At 45.7% G+C, this 18,160-nt stretch overlaps 1 protein-coding gene across 3 annotated transcripts; it reads right to left on the bottom strand.

Moving 5' to 3' along the window:
• Positions 1 to 398: 398 nt before the first annotated feature.
• LOC310748434 (carbonic anhydrase 4-like) lies at positions 399 to 10,551 on the bottom strand. Of its 3 annotated transcripts, XM_083584233.1 has the most exons (11): positions 10,465 to 10,551; positions 9,936 to 10,227; positions 7,987 to 8,071; positions 7,803 to 7,832; positions 7,302 to 7,466; positions 5,202 to 5,350; positions 4,692 to 4,781; positions 3,795 to 3,873; positions 3,226 to 3,389; positions 1,820 to 1,975; positions 399 to 1,153 (listed from the first exon to the last, which is right to left on the bottom strand). In XM_083584233.1, the coding sequence occupies exons 3-11, from the start codon at positions 8,063 to 8,065 to the stop codon at positions 1,055 to 1,057; spliced, it is 1,011 nt and encodes a 336-aa protein (XP_083440359.1). In that variant the 5' UTR covers positions 8,066 to 8,071; positions 9,936 to 10,227; positions 10,465 to 10,551; the 3' UTR covers positions 399 to 1,054. The 3 variants fall into 3 exon arrangements, with proteins under 3 accessions (XP_083440359.1, XP_083440358.1, XP_083440360.1); XM_083584232.1 differs by lacking the exon at positions 10,465 to 10,551 and having other exon boundaries at positions 9,936 to 10,407; XM_083584234.1 differs by lacking the exon at positions 10,465 to 10,551 and having other exon boundaries at positions 399 to 1,150; positions 9,936 to 10,406.
• Positions 10,552 to 18,160: the final 7,609 nt, after the last annotated feature.

Genomic DNA, 18,160 nt, shown 5'->3' with positions numbered 1-18,160 from the left:
GACTAGATGACCCTTGTGGTCCCTTCCAGTTCCATAAAAGTGAAGCATTCTTGGTGAGTTGGGTGGGTGGGTGGGGGAAAGTGCCATCATTGGTGCCTTGCCATGACATTTGTAAAACAGATTTTTAAAATCAGTTAAATCTAGAATTACTGAAGTTCATTTAAATCTTTAGCTGCTTTTTTCTTTTCCAATAAAATTTCTAGCTGCTATGACAAAGTGGCAATAGCGCTGGCACTCACCTGGACCACCTCTCTCAGAATGCTGCAACCTCAGTGCCCCCCCCCTAGAGCTAGGCAGGCAGGAGATAGAGAGACCCCATTAGCAACAGCAAGACAGTTATAAAGTAAGGAATAATTAGCATCGCTTGCCTCTATTCATGTCAGTGAAACCACACACACTGCAGCACACAATCCGCTTAATTTAATTTCCACACACATTTGTCTTTTAAGTCACAGCTTATTCATTAGTTCTCAAAACTATTTTCACAATAGAAGCTCCCAAGGAATGATCAGTAAGTAGCATTCCATGCATTTTCCATTCGTGAAAGTTTCCACTTTAAAATTTTTGTGGGTTTTTTTTTAAAAAAAATAAAATAAGTGATTTTCCACCATTGGAGATTGGTCGTACACAGTGCTTTTTTCCCTAGAAAAATAAGTGCCGGTACTCACCATGAAGTTGTTACAGTGTGTGTCACACTTTTTAAGAGAGAGAAAGACAGAGAGGTGCCAGTACGCACCACGAAGTTGTTACAGTACACTTGAGTGCCACACTTTTTAATCACAACAAAAAGAGGTAGTGGTACTGTGTACCCTTGAGTACCCCCCTGGAAAAAGCACTGGTCATATAACAACAACAAACAAACAAACTTTCAAGAGAGCAAGGAAGGTAGTTAAAGGGTGGCTGTTTGCCTCAGTTTCTCAGCTAATGTAAACCTCTGGTCCCAGTTGTTGGAATGAGTTGGGTCACATATGCACGCACATCGCTTGGTGCCTCAGTGGCAGCTGAACGTGTGAACACGCTTCACTGGAGAGGTGTTGCCTTTGAGAGGTTGCCACTAGGGACTATGGGTATTCTCTGCAGTGCTGGAGACGCGTGTGAATGTGCCATCCAAAGTCACGTTTGTGGGAACAAGCAGAGCTTCTGCCAATTCCTGCTAAAACGAGAGCTGAAATTAATGTTGATTTTTTAATCATTGGAAGTTTTAGCCTATACAGACCTGAACCTCAAACTCCACAAAGAAATCTATATATTTCAAGTGATTCCCCCCCACCCCCCACCCCCATTGCTTTTGTCGACATCTGAGGTTTTGGTATGCAGTGTATCAAAATGTGCGTCATTGCTCAAACGTTGATGATAGTTCTATTCCACTTAAGCCCAAACGTTGATCTGGAAACTCAAATATCACCGAGAAACAAAGCCACAATATAAGATTGGGAAATGTCAACAACGAGCTCTTTTGAATGGAAAGTTTCAGCTCTAGCTGTAGTGGACTGAACCACACTCCTTCCCCAGCACTGGGCATCCTAGCTCCTGTTGATCTCCTTCTCTGTGCTCCTCTCCTCACTGAAATGTGCACCTCCTGCCTTTTTAGTGTCCTTTGCCAGTGCTTCTGGTACTGGATGAGCTGGTTGAGAGGTAGATGGAGGTTAACTGGAGTTTCTGAGGGGGACAGAAAGAGTTGTGGCCTAGCTTTGGCCTCTCTGGAGATCATGTTGACTCTTCCTCCATGTGGTTCCTACATCCACCCACCCACCTCCAGCCTTTATGCAGGTAAGAAGGATGCAAGAGTAGCCACAGAAATGAAGAGGAGGAGCCCTACTGGCGGAGAGGCTATCGAGGCAGCGGATTTGTGCTTCAAAGCGGCAGACGATTCCACTTTCCGGTCCCCAATGTTCTGCAGAGGGCGGTAGTTGTTCTCAATATGGGGCCCGGTGGAGGAGTCCGTTGAATGAAGCTCATTCGGAAAAGCATGCACCTATTGCAAGGGAGAAGGAAGGCGTCAGGAAGGCGCACATGGCAGTGGGATCTACCTGGTGAAAACCAGGATGTGGCAACTCTACAGCACGAGTTACGACAGCGTGGAGTTGAACTGAGGTTTCTCAGCTGCTCTTGAATTGCTGGAGAATTTCGGTTCTCCCCTGAAGAACATTCAGCAAACTGCCCCCTCACTCTCCAGTTCAACGACCCACAAACAGCACACAGAATTGGGGGAGGCCAGTTCTGTTCAGCCCCGTGACACCGCTTTTGACATAAAAGGATAACGTAAGAAGGCAAATAAGGAACAGGATGTAATAGTGTACAGCTGGAAAATGGCTCTGTTCTCTCTGGTCATCAAGGTGCTTCTTTCTCAAGGCCACCTCTGCTTTCAAAGCCTCTCCTGCCCTCCCAGTAGTGCCTTCACCACTCATCTACCTGCTATTTGGCCATCCCCTGTATATCCTCAAGGTCTCTGACCCATCTAACGCTCACCCCCCAGCTCATCACATCTGCATCTTGTACAGAAAAAATAGGGTCAGGGTTTGGGGTTGACTGTAGAAGCCAGCTGCCTGAGAAATCTAAACTTCCATTTCTCATTCCTCCAGGCCTCGTCTTTTAACTCCCAGATAGGGCTAGCAGTGTCTCCCGTCTGAAACGCTAGAGGGACAGGGCTCTTGCTTTGAAGGTTCAATCCCTGGTATCTCCAAGGATGTCCCCTGTCTGAAATGCAGGGCAACCAATTCCCCAACTTGGGTCTCCAGCTGTTTTTTTGGACTACAGTTCCCATCATCCCTGACCACTGATCCTGTTAGCTGAGTGTGATGGGAGCTGTGGTCCAAAAACAGCTGGAAACCCAAGTTGGGGAAACCCTGAGTTAGATGTACCAACACGTCTAATTCAGTATTTGTTCCTACCTTCCTGGTGTGGTGGCTGTGGGAGAAGGAATTATTAAACTATAGGCCACCACCCAAAAGCCCAATTTCTAGTAGGTAATAGCCTTTTTTTTTTTTTTACTTCAAACACCAAGACAAGTCTCTTGATCCTAATTGCAAGGGGAGCCCAGAGAGGAGAAGCCAATCTCCCAAATTTCCCTCATGTATCCCAGAGTATAACATACCTGTGCTGTTGGCCTTTCCCAACCTAGTATACCTCAGATGTTTTAGACAACAGCTCCTCCTACCTCTCTAAGGACTTCTGTGCCTCAGCATTCTGCCTACACACAGACACACACAAGATGGCAGCACTCACCACGTCTTCCGACACCAGAATGGGGTCGGCAAAGATGGTCCACAGCACAACCTCATCACACCCGGGGGTGGTGAGGGACCCAGGGTAGCGGTAATAGCGGTCAAGCTCTGGGCGGCCCAGCAAGTCCTGCAGAGAGAAGCTGCCATCGAATTTTGTCTCTTCACCTGTACAGGGGGAGGCAAGTTGCTTGAATCTATGCTCCACACTTAATTCGCATCCTAACCTACAACACAGGGTTGTTGTGAGGATAAAATGTTTTTTGGGGGGCCTTGAGTTCCTTAGAAGGAACATGGGATATAATACACATTTCATAAATAATAATAGTGGTTCCCCAACAAGGGACTCTTGAATGCTGCAGTTCTATGTAAGGTTCTGAAGAATTCCAAGGGGCTCTTATGAAACCACTTTTCCCAGGATTTATCAGGGAGGCAACTGAAAGAATCACACCTCCCCACCACTCAAATTGGTTATTTTTTTGTTCCAATTCATTGTGGTAGCCATGATGGATTCTCTGAGATGAGAGAAGAACCAGATGTTTTCCTTGGCTTTCCACTCACAGATGGACTTACCCTTTTCCTCAACTTCCTTCAGCTTCTTTTTAAACGATTCCCATGCTTCAGCTGTCTTCCCCTGTGCCTTCTCATAGCCCTGCAGTAAAGAGGAAACATCATATAGTGTAAAATCAGACCGAGAAATAAAGTGTGATGAAGGCACCTAGGAATCCTAGGGCTCAGCATGTCCTGTTTTAACGTCTTCCTCCCCTTCCCAGGGCTACCTCAAGAGGCAGAGGCAGAGGGAGGCAGGAATTGTGGTGCTCATCGCTCATGATGTCGTTGGCATTGTCCAACAGGCGCATACTCTTTGGGACTTTGTTCCAGTGAGAAAAGATGATCATTTGAGTGCTGGGAAAATGTGATTATCTCCTTGAAAGAAGTGCTTCTTCAGAAGCAACACTGCCCATTTATCACGCAGAACAATCGACTGCTTGTCAACAACATTTGCTTCTTCCATTTCTCCCATTTCCACCATGGAATAGCCAAGCGGTGTTTTCAACAGCCGTGCCCCCTTCCCAGTGAACTTGAGGCAAAGCAGTTCAGTCAGTGGCCTGGTTTGCACATCACATTAAACCATTGGTCAAATTAAATGATGGTTTAATGCATGGGTAGGCAAACTAAGGCCCAGGGGCTGGATCCAGCCCAATTGCCTTCTAAATCTGGCCTGTGGGTGGTTCGGGAATCAGCGTGTTTTTACATGAGTTACATGAGGGATAGTGGACTGGCCCCCTGCTGAAAAAGTTTGCTGACCCCTGGTTTAATGTGACACGGCAAGCGACAGGCCAAGAGAAAAACTCTTGCCACAGTTCCCAGAATCGTTTGGGAAAAGCCAAAGCAACCAAAATGCTTTAAAATCGATATCCCAACTGGTAGCATAGATGTGCACAAACCTTGACCTCCCCAATCCCTCACCTGGACAAAGAATGCTAGCACAGCAATGCCCTGTGGGTCCTTCAAGGCTTCCGATAGACTCGTGTTGTTTTTGGTGTGCACGATGTGTAACTGAGGGGAGAAAAGAAAATAGATCAGTTTGGGACATATCCCTGCTGACTCACTTGGCTGCTCTTTGTGGAGAAACCTAGACAAGCAAAGAGATAGACTGCAGTACACAAAAGCTTGGTGCATATTGGAAATCCATCCTTGTGTCTACTCCCCTTAGACCTGGTCATTCATAATTTCTAAAAAGCCCTCTGACTTGAAAGCTTTGCATACACTGATAAACACAGTATAGATGGAGTTTATGCTGCTGTTATGCAGAGGTAAAAGAAATGTATGTGCACATGCTTAAGGAAACAATTATTATAACAAAAAAAAATTTGCTAATAAAGCAAAAGGAAAGAAAAATAAATATAATAAAACATATGGCAGCTGACATTAACATGCTATCAATCCCAGAATCCAGATAAGAAAAGATATCCTCACCTCCATAGAGTACCGTTCGCCGTTTATGTAGTGCTCTGATCCGGGTTTATGGACTCCATCTCCCCAGTGGAGGTGAAAGGCCTTGGCTGTGTATGTAGCTGGAAGCCCAGGGCCACTTAGCTGGAGACCTTCGCCCAGTTCTATGTCAACTGCAGGCAAAAGGAGAAACCAGACCAATTTCTATTAGTGCATCAAGAGTGTTGGAATTCTCCACCAAAAAGCTTCTCATACTGCTTTTGTAGCCGCGAAAATGGTGTCATTTGCAATCAATAATGCGCAGGATTGGGCTGGGTTGGTCACACTTTGGTTCGTACGATCAGGAAAGCGAGATCAGGGTCAACGACAGTTCCCAGGGTTCTTTTGAGAGGAAGGAAAATTTACATGTGCTCTGCATGTGCTTTGAAGGTACAGTGTGCACATAGCCACAGAAGTGCATTTTTAGGGTGGAGGGGGCCGAGTTTTATCCTGAAAGAGAAACATCAGCGTACATCACACACTGACTGTCCCAACCTAACTGCACCTCCTCTCAAGTATATCCTATTGATTTTTACAGAGTAAGCAGATTTTGGATTTCAGTTGAACATAATAATGATTTGTGACTTATCTGTGTTGATTTTTGAGGGTGCTAAGTTTTGCCAGGAAGCCTGACAATGCTTAGGATTGCTGCCTTACTAAATTTTAATTAAATCATCAAACTGGAAATTAAAGTACCGTATGTAAAAGGTGCCTTCTCTTCAGGTAGCCACAGGGGTTCAGTAATGTGGGGTGCAGTGCTGCGTGTCTAGAAGGAGGCACTCACCCCCCCTCCCTTCTCTTGCACCCTCTTCCGGCTATTGCCAACCAGGCACGCTCCATATGTTTATGATCAATTCCTGTGCTAGCAGGGGATGAAGGGACTTGACGTGCAAAATAGCTGGAAGGCAGCAGGCTGGCGAAGCCTGGATCCTGCCAAAGCACATACAGCAGGCCAATAACAAAGAACAAAATACAAGGTCCTCGATGGAGCATTTCCCATTGATGATTGGGCCATTCAAACATCCCCATCAGAGAGATGCAGAACTGCCTGCTCTGCTATGAAACATGTGTGAAGCATTGTCAGGGTGGAGGGTGGGATCGTCTCCTTCCAATCAGAAAGTGACACATGTTGTGTATTGAGTCAAAGGATTTTATATCTGTATTATTGTTGTCTGTATTTGCATTAGGGTAAAGTAACTGCCTTTTGGTTCCAGAGGGTACAGCTACTATTGGTTCATTTAAGTTGCTGTATTTGGATCCTCTGTCTTATTGGTTTCCTCCAAAAGGCAGGACTGTGATTGCCTGATATTGTTCCCTCCAAAATGTATCATTTCTAGCTAGTTCCCTGTCCCTATAAATGTAGCTCTCCCCTCCTCAGTTCTCAGTCTTGTTTGCTTTAATAAAGAAGTGTTACTACAGAACTGTCTCCAGCGTATTATGTCAAGAGAGCTGGAATCACAAACCCCACGTCACAACAACACACACAGAGAACAGGTGGACTGCCCTGAGGGCAGGTGATTCTGAGTTTGAAAAGTACCGGTCTCTCTAATAGCCAGCTCAGGTGGTCGGTGCTCGTTGGTTTGGATTAAAATAAAAATAAAAAAGGGTCCACCCACCAGCTAAAGGAGAGAAGCACCAAGCTGTTCTGACCCACCTGAAAGGGGGCAGAATATCACCAAAAAACAAAAATGAAACAAAAAAACTGGAGGGAAGAGGACTGAACATGCTGTCACGGGGCCCTGGCAGAATGTGGGCAGAATGCAGATGAAATCTCTTGATTTCAGCCTGTTAAACTGAAGGGAAATAAATGACGCTCCCCTTCAGAAAAGAACAGGCTGCCTTTCCAAACCTGTCCCACGCTGGGGGAAAAGGTTGAGAGATTCTCCCACACTCTTCCGGGCTCCTCCATGCTGCCATCACTGTAAAGTTGGGGAAATCCAGCTTTTTACTATGAATGGCACAAACAGGAAGGGATGGAGTTTGGCAGCTTCCCCGTCCTGCAGTTTTGTGTCCCCTCCCATACTTTCCTGCTACCTTAAGGACTAGACGCATAGTGTTTTAAAAACGAAATGCTTGCACACTCACCTGTTTTCCCGGTGTTCTTCATTTCCAGCAGTTTTTTGGTGTCGTTGTAGCCGGTGAGAGTCACTGCACCCAGTTTGGGGTTATGCCTGACACTGCTGGTGACAATATCGATGGGAGATTGCCTCTTGCCATTGCAATGACCTTGGGATGACCACGTGTCAGGTCCTGGCCAAGAAAAGGAAGAGCCAAAAACAAACAGCATGGTAATTAGAGATGGGGAACTGAATTAAATAAATAAAACGGAGAAGCAGCAGCAGGAGGAGGATTCTAAACTTCCCGAAAACGATATCCTCTGTTAGGTAGCCCTCCCACTTAGCCCTGGATCTGTACAAGGAGGTAGAGAGTAAAACAAACTTTGCGCATATTCAGAGGCATTTTTAGTCCATTACAGAACAAAGCCCTGGAAATAAAGGTTGAGTTTGGTGTGATGGACTTAGCTCAAAAGTATGCCTTGCTTGGAATCTGTGGCTAAAGAGAAGTTAAGGCTGCTATTTTTCTTACCACATATTAGGCTGTCGTAGCACCAGGAACCTGTCAGGAAAAGAAACAGAGGTGGCATAAGTTTATGGGACCGAATCCATGCAAAGAGGAAGATCTAATTTCACCCCCAAGAATTATCCTTTAAAGCCCTTCCCAGAGCAAAATGGAGACACTAAGGATACGGGTGAGGTCAGAGTGGCGTTACCTGAAGAACTGGCATAGCATCCCCCAGAAAGCAAAAGGACCACCGCAGTGAAGGTCGCTGGTACCCAAACAGAAGCCATAGTATGCTGGAGAAAAAGTGTAGGAGAAGAGATGAGTAAACAATGCCATTCTTGAACAAATGAGTCAATTCTTGAACAAGAGTCTGTGTCAATAGCAGCATACGGAATTTACCAATGTCCGTTAGGTGGGAAAGGTGAGGGAGCTTACCTGGCAACACATGCAAAAACCAACGTTATACTTGTAGCTGCTCTGCTCTCTACAGGTGGCAAACGTTATGATTTCCCCAGGCAGCCACAAGGTCTAGAAACTTGTTTTCTTTTGGAATAACAGTTTGATTTGATACGGACTCCCACAGGGTAGGTGGAGTTACCACATAAATGTGGATTAATGGGGTGGCGGCAGAGCATTAACGAGCAACGAGCGTCTTCAAACTAAACAAGAGAAAACATGCTCAAAACCTCACAGCCAGAGGTTTAATGTGGCTACCAGAAGCCCAGATAAACGAGTCTTGCAAGGTTTGCGGAGCAGATGAAAACTTTAGCAAGTCTTGGATTGAAGGTCAAGGGAGTCTCTTGCGTGGGCTTGGGACGGCTATCAGTAACATTCTGTCTCTTTGAAATTGGTCTACAGGTGGCATAAAAGCCGTTCTCCTTTGGATCCATCTGTGGCTTTGAGGTAGCATTGCGGGAAACGAGTTCAAAGCAGTGTCCTAAGGACTGCTTGAAAAGTTCCAACTTTCCCAACGCGCTGGAATAGGGAAATGCATGAAAGTTGTAGGCAGATCATCTCGTGTAGTTGGTTGTGTGCAAATCTTTCGGTGCGTACAGGATACATGTGCATGGGAGAGGCACACTTGTGATGATTTGCACATAGGAAGCTACAGGGCTCCATCTGGCTCTGTACTGTCTATGCCAGTGGATCCCAATTGGTGGTCCATAGACCCGAGGGGTCCATGTAACCTTCCCAGGGGATCCGTGGCACTATTCACATGACAAAAACTACCATAGGGTTATTTAAATTTTCAAAAGTAGGTGGGGGCATGTCTTGGCTTTTGGAAAACAGGGGGTCCGCAATACTTAGGTAATTGGGGACCATTAATCTGCGTTGACTGGCAGCGGCTCTCCATGGTCTGGACAGGAATCTGTTCCAGCCCTGCCTACAGATGCTGGGCGCTGAAACCAAGATCTTCTACATGCAAGGGGGAAGCTCTACCAACCAGCCACAGACGTTCCCACATACCAAACCACAAGCCACAGTAATGCCTATTCATTCACAGAAGTGTAATACCATACACACAGACACATCTCATAAAATGGTTTACCTTTCTAAAAATGACAGGGTTAAACTGTAGGACATGAAAAAATAATAATAATTCCTTCTTATTATCACCATCATTAATTTACTAATCGCCTTCCAAACCACGGTCTCAAGGCAGTTTACATATAAGACAATTAAAAACAGTTAAACACAAAAACAAGACTAAAACCCTAACAAGCGGACAGGGAACAAAAAAATGTCTTCAACTGATTCTGGAAAGTGCAGATAATTGCCTCCTGGATGTGACTGTCACAAGAAGTGGTGAGGGTCACCAGTGCCGATGGGTTAAAAAAGAGATTAGAATATATATATTGCTAGCTATGATAGCTGAATGGCTCTTCCATTAACAGAAGCAGTGTATCTCGGAACATCAATTGATGGGAATGAATAACAGGGAAAGGGCTGTCATCTTCCTGCCCTGCTTTCCAGAGGCATCTGACCAGCCGCTTTTGAAAACAGAACAAAAATGATTCACCAGAGCACTTATATCGTTAGTAAACACCACAACTGTACCCCTGAGCGCATGTAAAGTTAGTTTCTGCAAAATGGTTTCCTTCCAAATCTGGGGGTCCGGTCCCCATTATTTCTCCAGCCAGCCCCAGGTAAACTCACCTGTCAAGTGTGCTCCTCTCTCCGTCCGCCTCCTGGGCAAGGTGACACAGATGATGGTGGAAAAGCATCTTGGCTCCTTTTAGGTGGATATATATATCTGTGCATTAAGGTCACCGCCCCGTCTGCTTCTGGGGCGGGTGGAATTACAGAGAAGGGGAGGGTAGATTACCAGGAAGGAGAAAAGAGAAGATAAAAAGGAGCAGGCAGGAGGCAGGCAGTCAGTCAGGGACAGTGCAGGAAAAGGGGCAGGCCTCAGGCAAATCCATGTAGGCTTACTCCCCGGCACCTATTCCTGGGGAGGGCAATGATTTCATACATAAAGGCTGTGAGCAAGTCAATTACACAATTAGGAAATGACTCGAGGTAGGAGCCAACTTTCAACATGAGGAAGCTCACGTCCCCATTTCCCAAAAGCAACCCCTTCCTGCCCCCCCCCCCCGTGCTGCAGAACCCAGGGGCTGATCTAACCACTAGATTCCACTCCCTTCTGCAAAGTAAGGCCCTAACCCCTGTGCAGATCCATACTTGCCTTTCAGGGGATTAAGGACTCCCCGGACAACAAAATCTCGCCACCTTTCCCTCCTGATCCCAAGTGTTCTCTTTCTCAAGCAACCCAGAAGTACCGGTTTCTTCCCACCAGCAGGGAGGGTTGCCAACTTTTTCCTCTAGTAAAAGTTCCTGCGCCCTTTCTGCATGACAAAGCAAGTGGAAATTCCCTTAGCCACTTGAGTTTACAGGCTAGATCCTTTTTCACCTGCCAAAGAACTTTTGAAGCCAAGTAGGGCACTTCATCTCAAGGTTGTGGGTTTGAGCCCCTCATTGGGCAAAAAGATTCCTGCACTTCAGGGGGTTAGACTAGATGACCCTCAGGAGTCCCTTCCAACTCTACAGTTCTATGATTCTAAGGGGAATGAGGCCTAAGGTGCAGGGATAGGCGGAGGCTTTCCAATTCAACAGATGTATTTTGGCATGTTGAGGGCTGATGCGAGTTGTAGTTCAAAACGTCTGGATTGCATCAGTTTTTCCTCTACCCAAACACTCCCACAAAGCTAAGATTCCCATCAGCAGGGCTATGGTTTTTGTAACAGTCGTCAGGCAGGCAGAAATTCAGCAGGTGAAGCTTTCCTCCATCACTGCATCTCCTGCCAACTTTATCTCTACAGTCAAAGACATTGGCAGGTTGCAGAGGAAAAGGAGAGGGGAGAAGAGAAGCAGGGCTTCTCCATCAGCTCTGCTGACAGACCAGATGCTCTGATTGCTCTTTCCCTTCACCTCAGCCATTCCATCAGGTTATCTCAGCCATCCCCAAACTCAGCCCTTCAGATGTTTTGGGACTACAACTCCCATCATCCCTAGCTAACAGGACCAGTGGTCAGGGATGATGGGAATTGTAGTCCCAAAACATCTGAAGGGCCGAGTTTGGGGATGCCTTTAACGGTTATCTGAACTATTTTAATTCAAGCCATGTGTTTTTTAAAAGAAGGAACTGATGGCACCTGACATTTCGTTTCTTCCTCTCTGCTCCCCATTCCCTTTCCCTTTTCTGTCATTTTTGAAAATATCGTAAGCTTGTGGTAAAGAACAGCCTTTCGGAAAATAATGATTGTTCTGTAAGCTGCCCTCTGGGAGCTTTTTCAGCTGAACAGCAGAGGAAAAAAATATGCAATTAGGTTCTACTTAGAGTAGACCCACTGAAATTAATGGGCCTAAATTAGTCATGCTTATTAACTTCAGTGGGTCTGCTCTGGGGAGGACTAGCATCGGATGCAGATGTTTCTGTATAATTTCTGCCTGTGATGCAGCTGTTCAGACAGAAGAAACCAGCCAGGCTAGAAGGGGAGACAAGGGGCACATAGCCTCCTCCTACTGATTCCTCCTCCACCCCATCAGACACCCAGGCCCAGTTCTCTGTTGGGGAGGGTAACCAGGAGTCCTGTCTCTCCAAAGCAACTATTTCCCTCAGGGGAAAACTTTGGTAATATGGTGCGCCTGAGCCAGGACATAAATCGTACCCCCTCCCCCAATATAATTTTCACAATAATTCCTTTTGGTACAGTTGCTTTTTTACGCATCTTTCAGGGATGCTGGTGGCGGCGGCAGTGACTTTGCACCCCCTCGGCTCAGCACCCTGTGCGGAGGAACCACCCACAGCACCCTAAATCTGGCACTGATTTCTGTGTTAAGATCAGACAAGCGTTTGACCGGAGTGCTGTAGGGGCACTTGCACTTAGCCATCGAAGCACACTCTTTGGTACGTTTGGGGGATGTGGTTTTGTCATTACAACAAACCTCTTTCTCATTGCAAATTTCAAGAGAACCGGTTGGGGCAGGGCGGGGTATGTGGACTGACCAGCTTTGATCCACTTCGTACTACTCACCCTAAACAATACCCGGTATTAATCCTTGTAGGGGCAATAGAGGAAGTGAGGATGAGAAGGGATACTCAAGGGTAGTGGAGTTCTAGTCCCACTACAGGCTAGAAGGGGAGAAATCGAGATTAGACGGGTATGGGGTTGGGGCCCAGAGTCCTCCAGAGAGGATTGAGTTGCATTGGGCAAAGCATTAGAGAGGATCAGGTTGGTTTTTCAGGGGTGGGTGGGTTCAAGACTTCTAGATTCTTTGGAAGGAGAGAACTGGGCTGTGTGTCAGGATTACTGGCTCTTGGTTGGTGCATGAGGTCAAAAGTTCTGTGGGTTATGGGATGGGCACACCAGGACTCCGGGGTTCTTCTCAGAAAAGGGGAAGTAAGGCATTACTCAGTAATGGTGAAAGCAGAGAGTGGAAATGGACTTCAGATAATGCAGCACTGCTCTTTTACCCTGGGGCATGAAAGACAAGTTACCCGACCCCTTAAGCATTTGGGACAAGGTGGACATTTTGAGTCACATTATATAACTTCTCAGTAGGGTTTCCTTATTGGTTCATTTAGCTGGTCCATTCGTGACCTCCACCACCATTCTCAAAGTTTTATAGGCAATATAATAGTATTTTATTTTATTTTACTTTACAATTTTTAGTTGTATAGATTAGTATACAACATAGGCTTGCCATCCAGTAGACAGGATAGGTAAAAAGGTAAATGGCGCCTGGACAGTTAAGTCCAGTCAAAGGTGACAGTTAAGTCCAGTCAAAGGTGACTATGGGGTTGCGGCACTCATCTTGCTTTCAGGCGGAGGGAGCTGGCGTTTGTTCGCAGATAGCGTTCCGGGTCATGTGGCCAGCATGACTAAACTGCTTCTGGCGCACGGAGGACCATGACGAGTGCCAGAGCACACGGAAATGCCGTTTGCCTTCCCGTTGCAGCGGTACCTATTTATCTATGTGCACTGGTGTGCTTTCAAACTGCTAGGTTGGCAGGAGCTGGGACAGAGCTCACCCTGTCGGGCTGATTTGAACTGCCGACCTTCTGATACAAAAGGAAAAAGGCATGAGGAGGGAAAGGAAAACAAGCAAATTCAGGCCCTAATTCTTCCCTAAAGTGACACAGATTTTATAATGTGGGAGGCAGTCCTGGGAGAGCAGGAACCACATGCCAGTTTGCTGTCAGCTGAGCTGATGGTGGCTACCATAGGATCTCATGGAAGCAGGTCAAGGAGGAACCTGAATGTCTGGCTCTGAGAAGTCAGGAAGAAATGCTGACAGGGAATTGAGGAGCCCAGGGTTTCCCCCAAATATCCCAAGCCTCCCTCCCCTCTCGTTGTTGTGAGTCAATCCAAGAGCCCTGAGGCAGAGAGGCCGCTGAGTGAGTTGTTTTGCGTGCGGCAACTTGGAGGTGGCAATCTCTTGCATCATCCTTCCGCCTGCCAGGCCAGAGTTTCATCTGATGAGGAAACAAAGACAGGTAGCAACGATTTGGGCAAGATATAAGAAGCTTGCTGTGGCCTGGTTTTCATAATCAGCAACTTGCTGACAAGCAGCTCTCTGCTCTCCAAACCACCCTTGGTCCCGGGGTGCCAGCAACGCCTATGCCAGAGTTCACCCCAAAGCAACCAGGTTTTTTTTGGTTTCTTTACGAGTGTCCTCCCTTCCATTCTGAGGACGCATCACGCCTAATAAACCAAAAAGGTGGAATGTGGTGTGATGAGTTTATGATTTCAGGACTTTTGAGAACAGCAGATATTATGGTATAAAAAGGCTTGATTTTATACCAGTCAGCCCTACCCTACTAACCATATTGGATACTCCCTGCCCTCCTGTCCCTGCTGCCATTGACACCAAGTGTGAACCAGGCTGTGAGAGATGGAGTGGAAGATAATGCTGTCCCAACACATGAAGGTCACTTTGTGGCCTTGGGCAACTGTCTCCCAGCCAGGAAACTACCTCACAGGGTAACTGTGAAGATAAAAATGGGATAGCTCCGTCTACACCGCCTCAAGCTTCTTAGAAGACAATCCAGTAGTTATCTTTCGATAAAATAAATGTTAGATTGTGGTTGGGCTACACATCCAGTTAGCTCAGTTGGTAGAGCATGAGACTCTTAGACTGCCTGCACATAATATGTTAAAGTATGTCCCTCCCCACGGAATCCTGGGAACTGTAGTTGGTTAAGGGTGCTGGGAATTGTAGCTCTCTGAGGTGCAAACTACAGTTCCCAGGAATCTTAGGGAGGTGTTATTTAAATGTATGGTGTGTTCACAGCGTCAGTCTCAAGGTCATGGGTTTGAGACCCACCTTGGGCAAATACCATATTTTCCGTGTATAAGATATTTTTTCCTTAGAAATAATAGGCAAAAATTGTGGGTCATCTTATACACAGATAGAAGATTGGTGGCAGCATCCAGCAGGAGATTAGCAATGGTGATAGGGTGTGTGATTGGTTGCTGCGGCAAGGCCTGCTGACGATTGGCTGCAGCTGTGAAAATTGGGTGGGCTATTTACTGCACCAGCAAGGTGTGTGTGCAATTGGTTGTGGTTTCGTCGAGTGTGCAGGTGTGCTTTTGGCAGCAAGTGTGCAGACAATTGGTGGCTGTGGCAATGCGTGCGATTTGCATTGGCGGGCAGACTGTAGAGTGATTGGCGGCGGCGGCGGCTCCTCCCCCAAAAAGCTCAACAACAACTTTGGGCAATCCCCGCCCCACCCCATTTTTTGTTGCGGTCCCAAAAAATAGGGGTCGTCTTATACATGGGGGCGTGTTATATCGAAAAAATACGGTACATTTTTCAAAATTACTTCTTCACACAATGTAGTTAAATTGTGGAATTCACTTCCACAAGATTTGCAATGGCTACAAACTTGGGTGGCTTTAAAAGATTAGACATATTCATGGAGGAAACGGCTATCAGTGACAGCCAGCCATGATGGCTATGTTTCAATCTCCGCTGTCTGAGGCAGGATGTGTTTGAATACTGTGAGAACAGGATGCTGGACTAGGTAGGCCTTTGGTCTGATCCAGCAGGCTCTTACTTCTTACTTCATTTTGATGAGAACTTAAGAAGAGCCTGCTGGATCAGGCCAATGGCCTACCTAATCCAGCATCCTGGACAAAATTCTCAGACTGAAAGGTTAACACATCAAAGGAGTGATAAATAATAGAGAAAGACAGCCTGCAGCTCCTTCAATACCTGCCCCAAGACTGAGGAGGCACCTGGAAAAATGGCTTCTCCTGGGAACTGTAGTTTGTCAAGGCTGCTGAGAGTTGCTAGGAGACCCCCTGATCCTCTCACAGACCTACAGTTCCCAGAATGGTTTAACGATCAATCCCCTTCCCATGAAATTCTGGGAATTGTAGCTCTATGAGAGGAATGGAGCGTTTCCTAACAACTTTTGGCACCCTTAATGAACTAAAGTTCCCATAATTCTTTGGGGGAAGCCATGCTGTTTAGAATGCTTTCATGGTGCTTTAAATGTATTTTGTATACAGGGTCTGAGTTACGTAAGGCTACTTTTGACATTATGATTAATGTCAATGGAACATGTACTCAGGCTCGGACCACTACGACGCTAGATGTTGCCACATCTGAAGTACAAACACCAAAATGTTGCATGCTGCCTAGCTCATTTTTTTCATGACGCACAGGCTGAATCTGAATAAACACTGAGGGAACAGACAGTGAAGAAACAGGGAAAACAAAACCCCTAGGTGGTTGTCACCAATGGAAGCTAAGGAAGTGAAAAAACTTAATATGGAATCCAAATGGCCGAAGTATTGGGAAATTATAGAACATGAGGAGGGAAAAGTGAAATTGCAGAGCTATGAGAAGCTGAAATCTAAAGTAAGAGACTGGCTACATTACTACCAGATAAATGAAGTTTTTAAACAGGACAGGAAAATTGGCTTCCAGGTGGAGAGGTCAAAATTAGAAACAGAGCTTTTGGAACCCAGTACTAAAAATTTGTCAAGAATGTATAACTTGCTGTTGAAATGGAATACACAGGATGAGACGGTTAAATCAGCTATGATTAAATGGGCACAAGATATTGGTCACGACATTATGTTTGCTGACTGGGAACAGTTATGGACCACCGGTATAAAGTTTATGGCATGTAATGCCTTAAGAGAGAACATTATGAAAATGATCTATAGGTGGTACATGACCCCAGTCAAGCTTGCAAAAATTTACCACACGCCCAATAATAAATGTTGGAAATGTAAGGAAACTGAAGGTACCTTTTACCACCTTTGGTGGACGTGCCCAAGGATCAAGGTCTTCTGGGAAATGATTTATAACGAAATGAAAAAGGTGCTTAAATGCACATTTGTGAAGAAACCAGAGGCCTTTCTCCTGGGCATGGTGGGCCAATTGGTCTCAAGGAAAGATAGGACGTTTTTTATGTATGCTACAACAGCAGCAAGAGTACTCTTAGCAAAGTATTGGAAGACACAAGAATTACCCACACTGGAAGAATGGCAGACCAAGGTGATTGACTATATGGGACTGGCGGAGATGACTGGCAGAATCCGTGACCAAGGGAGAGAGACGGTGGAAGAGGATTGGAAGAAATTTAAAGTTTATCTTAAGAACTGTTGCAAAATTAATGAGTGTTGAAATGTCTTGGGTCATGTAAAATAGAATTGCAGGGACAAACAATTGGATATGAGAAAAAGGACTCAAAGGAAAAAAAAAGTGTTATAAGTTGAAATTAGGGGTTGCTGGAAAGATTTAAAACAGGGATGCAGAAAAGGGAGGTATGGGGAAGTCGATGAAAGAAGGTTTAAGGAAAAAATGTTAAGAAATTATACGTGTTTATATGTTTGTTTGTTTATGTATCGTCTTGTATTGTCTTTTAATATATGTTAAAAAAAACCAATAAAAATTTTATAAAAAAAAAAAAGACAGTGAAGAAACAGGACCATGCTTACTTATTACAGACATGACACATGGACATAATTTTACACAGGCGGGTGATGCTCATAAAAAAAATCCACTGAATGTGGTTTCAGGCTGAACCATTCTTTCCCAGATTCTATGTACATTAATGAAAACATATCTGTGTGCAGATATGATCTAAAAATACATTTCACCCCTGAAACGTGTGGCAAGAGACAGCCGTGCCTGTTGAGTGGGGTGGCCATGATTATGTTCCTTCACCATGTACTTTTGTCTGAACCAGGCCCTAGAGGTGGAGGGTTGAAGGTTGAAAAATAGCGCCCCTTGGCTCTGTCCATCTTTGATGTTTAGCCAACACTTGTTCAGATTGTCCAATCGATAAAGGTGACTAGATCAGTAGGCTCATCCGATCCGTGTTGCTTTGTTTTGAAAATGTGCTCTTTGTGTGGCTTGTTTTCTCTTAGGGACGGACGGTCCCCACACCCCACTCCCAATAAACTTTCTACCCCAAATGACATTAGTGGCTGCCGGTATAGGTTTAAGTTTACAGTCATCAGCACTCTGTTTACAAGCTCCCCCAAGTGTCCTCCATCTCTACTGCCAGGAAGGTGAAGAGGCTTCCAAGTCCAGCTGAGGCCAGTTCTCCACCACATAGCCTAGTGAACCGCGGCTGATCCCTTCAAAGGGCTTGTCCTCTTCCACCAAGGAGAGCCTGTCTTGGGCTTCAAGCATCTTCTCTCGGATTTAGCTGCCCCTCACAGTACACTGAGCAGGGCTGTGAGGTTTAATTATTAGTAGGGGGTTGATCCTTTGAGGCTTCCCTTTTAGGCAAACATTTGTCCTATACTGTAGATGGACCAGCATGGCCGACTGGAAATTGGGTTACAGGGGCTGCAATCCTATGCCCACTTATTGGATCCAAGGTTAATATTGACCTCTGAGGCCATGCTTGTGAA

The sequence above is a fragment of the Podarcis filfolensis genome (assembly GCF_964270895.1).
Source record: "Podarcis filfolensis genome assembly, chromosome: 13".
In the NCBI taxonomy this organism is placed as follows: domain Eukaryota; kingdom Metazoa; phylum Chordata; class Lepidosauria; order Squamata; family Lacertidae; genus Podarcis; species Podarcis filfolensis.
Note: the sequence above shows the minus strand (reverse complement) of the source record. Positions and strands in the feature narration are given on the sequence as shown.